At 28.9% G+C, this 3899-nt stretch overlaps 1 protein-coding gene across 1 annotated transcript; it reads left to right on the top strand.

Moving 5' to 3' along the window:
• Positions 1 to 1553: 1553 nt before the first annotated feature.
• On the top strand, positions 1554 to 3899 carry LOC123264206. Its single transcript, XM_044727377.1, has 3 exons — positions 1554 to 1718; positions 1807 to 2296; positions 2364 to 3899. Exons 1-3 carry the CDS (start codon positions 1617 to 1619, stop codon positions 3575 to 3577), a joined length of 1806 nt encoding a protein of 601 aa, XP_044583312.1. The 5' UTR covers positions 1554 to 1616; the 3' UTR covers positions 3578 to 3899.

The raw sequence follows: 3899 nt of genomic DNA, 5'->3' as shown, positions 1-3899 counted from the left end.
TCAATTTTTCAATTTTAGAATTCATATTTTATCCATTAAAATTCACCGAAGTCATTAACAATCGTGTTTAATAGATTTTTTCTCATATTTAAAACTGCAATTTTCTGGATTTTTTTTTATTTTTTGAGATTTTTTTAATTTTAAAACGTCAATGGGACAAGAAAACTTCAGATTCAAATTCAGTGGAACAAAGTGCATAAAAATCGTACTCAATGTGAATCCAAAAAATTTTTTTCATCTCGATAACTTTGATTTTTCATGATTTCTTGCAATTTTTTTGGGTTTTTGCAATTTTTTCAAATTTTGACGGCTTGGGAAGGGGCTACTTAACGTTGAGATTCAGATTCAATGAATTGACAGACATAAAAATCATACTTAATCCAGGTTCACAAAATTTATTCATCGCTGTAACCAATTTTTCGCAATTTTTTGTCTTTTATTGGGGTTTTTGCATTTTACTCAAAATTTTGAGGGTGTACTGGCAAAACTGACTTCAGATTCGGATTCAGCGCGTCAAAATACCTAAATATAAGTAGGTCCGGTCAAAAGTACAGACCACTTTTTTTTTGTGGCCCGGGGTAATTTTTATGATTTTTAGTGAAATAAACAAAACTGTGACTAAAAATTAAGAAAAAAATGCATGACATAAAAAAATATAAAAAGTCTATGAGTATCATCCAAAATAAATTTTAATTTTGGTTTGTAGTTATTTAAATTGTTACTTATGTAATACGAACTTTATTTAAATATTATACAATTTTACACCTACCATTTCAATAATTAATAGTTTTATGAATTAATGAATATACTGTCCAATAGTAGTAATTTAGTGAATAAAAATATTCACAAAGTAAAATATCTTCAACATCGAAAACTATTTTAACACTGGAAAATTTTTAACACCGCTTTAACACCGGAAAAAAAAATTTACACCGGCAGCGATGTTATTTTAACACCGCTTTCGGTGTTGGAATTTAACACCGCAAATTTTAACACCTACACCGCTTGGACTTCCCCCGGTTTTTTTTACAGTGTAGATTTAATTCTTTGACATATATGTGATCAGGAATAATCATATATATGCATATAAGTCCATATCAGAAAATTTTTTCCTTGGTAAGGAAAAATATCGAGTATCGATAAATGATGAAATCAAAATAAATTTGAATTTGTGATGTAAATTTTAGTTTGTCGTGAAAAACTTGTAATTTTTCGTCGAAAACATAAACTTACGAACTTCTACTTTTCACTATTTAATTAAGTATAATAAAACCATAATGTTCATAATGTGTGTTATTTATTTAAAGATTGTGTTATGCATCATCATAAGCTAATATGCTAATGGTTAGCGTGTAACACATCAAATAAATAAATAAAACAATTAATAAATGAAAAACTTAACGCTATATCTCTAATCAAAAGTGCTTTCATATTACTTGCATTATGGCACTAGGTCAGAACGATTAAGTACGTTTGTACTTAGCAATTGAATAAAAAAATATGTACATTAGCTTGAGTTGGAAATATAGCAAAATTTCTGTTTAGTCGTGTTTTGCTCTGGAGTAGGATAACTTCCATTTATTTACTTATAAATTATAACACTTCCGAATGTGATCATGAAGTTTATCCAACACTTACTTATATTTTGTATGTCTATTATGATATGGACCCAAAGTAAATCATTCCAAATTACGAATACAATGATTGACCAAAAAGTGGTAAGTCAAAAAAGAAGTCAATATTCAAAATTCTAATGTAGCATTTTTTCATTCCATTTCAATACTTTTCAATTTTTTGGAAATGTAGAAATCAATATTGCTGGAACCATGCATTTTTGAGAAATTAAATCCTGTCGTTGTATCAAATGATATTCATGATATTTTTCACGAATCATGGATCGAAGAAGGGATACCAACAATTTTAATTAGTCCTAGTGTCCAAATAGATAATAGAAGTACAATTTTTTTGCCTACATTGCCAACATACCTTATGTCTACAAATAAACTTCAAGAAGTTCTTCGCAAAGTTAAATCTTCATCCTGGTGGAATATTGATTCTCGTTTATTGATCGTTGATATTTTTGAAATCTGTAACGATGCCTGGAATATATTTCAAACTATGTCGAAGATGAATTTACTTTCTTCTTTACTTATATGCCAAGATGTTGATGATTCAATTGCATTATACACTTACAATCCTTATGCAAATTATGCACCGTATCCATGGCAGCATGTAAACACTACATTTAATGAACGACGTCAGCAATGGACATTGTTCAAGCGACATTACTTTAAAGGTACGAGTATTTAAATATTCATTATAAAGATAACAATGTTGTTATCAAATTATGTTTTTTTGCATAGGTCAATACGGATGCAGTAATTTATTTTTTGATAAAACAAAATATCTGAATGGTTCTGAAGTAATCGCTGAAGCAATGATACGTTTAAATGTAACAACAGATTTCGAAAAAGCCTACAATATCAGTTCAATAGAGAAAAAAATGCCATTTCTTACTTGGAAATGTTTTTATGAAATTTTTTCTGTTTTAAACGTAACACCCATTATTTATTACTTCGATCTTAGTAATCCTAACAAAATTAGAAATCAAACTGTAGAAGGATTTTTTAATAATTTGGCTAATAATACTTGTGACATAACTTTAGATTTTCTATCACTACTGAAAAACTTTAATACTTACAGCTTTATTTATCCGAGACATACTGGAACTTACTCCATATTGACGCGGCGCAATAAAGTTATCTCTTATTTAGATGAAATCGGATCTGTTTTTAGTATCAATGTACTCATTCTTACCGCGCTGATTTTCATATTAACCTTTATTGCACTGTTAGTTTGTAAAAAGTTGTCGTTTGGATTAGCATTACTTGAAATTTTGCGATTGATTCTGACCACAAGTACTGTTGTGAAGTTTTATAGGCTTCCATTAAGGATTTTCATCGTATCCATACTCTTATTCGTCATAATTATGAATGCTAATTATCAAAGCCATATGTCAGCATACTCAACGAAATTATACCGCGAGAAAATAAACAGTATCGCTGATCTTAAAAAATTCAAGTACTCTATTTTTATGACTCGTTATATTGGACAAGTTATCGGTGTCGATGAGTGGACAGAGACAGAAAAAAAATATGTTTACTATACGAAGAACCATTGTCATGATGAAATTATCAAGAGTTATAATTTTTACACTGCATGTATTACTGCTGCAGCAACTAGTGTTCCGGTTGCTATCAAATACAATTTACATGCTTCTATACTCCGTAGTCCGCGATTTGTTAGTCCATTTGTTCGTAAAGATTGGCCTCTTAAAACTCAAGTAGATGTTATTATGTCACGGTTATCAGAAGCTGGTTTTCTCTATTATTGGGAAAGTACCGAAATCAGTGAACCAATTAAAAAATTAAGATTGAAAGAAATCAAAATATTTGATACGTACAGAGGAATTATCATGTCAGATTTGGAATATATTTTTGTATTCCTAGCGACTTCTTTAGCAATATCATTCATTGTTTTCCTGGTTGAAATTTGTTGTAAACATTTTAATTATTGAATATAGTGCGATAAATAATATTTATATTTAATAATTAATGAGTTAAATAATTTTAATTAGCACCATAAGCACTAGAAACTATTCAGAAGTCAATTGTTATCTCATGTATGGATTAAATCGATTTATCTATGATTATTTGTATTTTGATAAAACAAATTAACTAAACGTTTTTGAAGTCATCTTTGAAGCAGTAGGATGCCCAAAAGCGTCGATGTAAATTTCTCTGCGGAGTAACTCCGATGTGGATATGGATTTTCATCCGAAAAAACATCTGAAAATAAAGTTTTCGATTTAAATAAATTTTTATTAACCTAAAATAAGT

The sequence above is a fragment of the Cotesia glomerata genome, linkage group LG4, assembly GCF_020080835.1.
Source record: "Cotesia glomerata isolate CgM1 linkage group LG4, MPM_Cglom_v2.3, whole genome shotgun sequence".
NCBI lineage: Eukaryota > Metazoa > Arthropoda > Insecta > Hymenoptera > Braconidae > Cotesia > Cotesia glomerata.
The sequence above is the reverse complement of the archived record's forward strand: the minus strand, read 5'-3'. Positions and strand labels throughout refer to the sequence as shown.

Excerpts from the sequence above, each read along its gene's own strand:
- LOC123264206 (XM_044727377.1), top strand. The coding sequence starts at position 1,617 with ATGAAGTTTATCCAACACTTACTTATATTTTGTATGTCTATTATGATA. Across the intron at positions 1,719-1,806 it reads CAATGATTGACCAAAAAGTG|AAATCAATATTGCTGGAACC; the intron begins GTAAGTCAAAAA and ends TTGGAAATGTAG. Across the intron at positions 2,297-2,363 it reads CAAGCGACATTACTTTAAAG|GTCAATACGGATGCAGTAAT; the intron begins GTACGAGTATTT and ends TTTTTTGCATAG.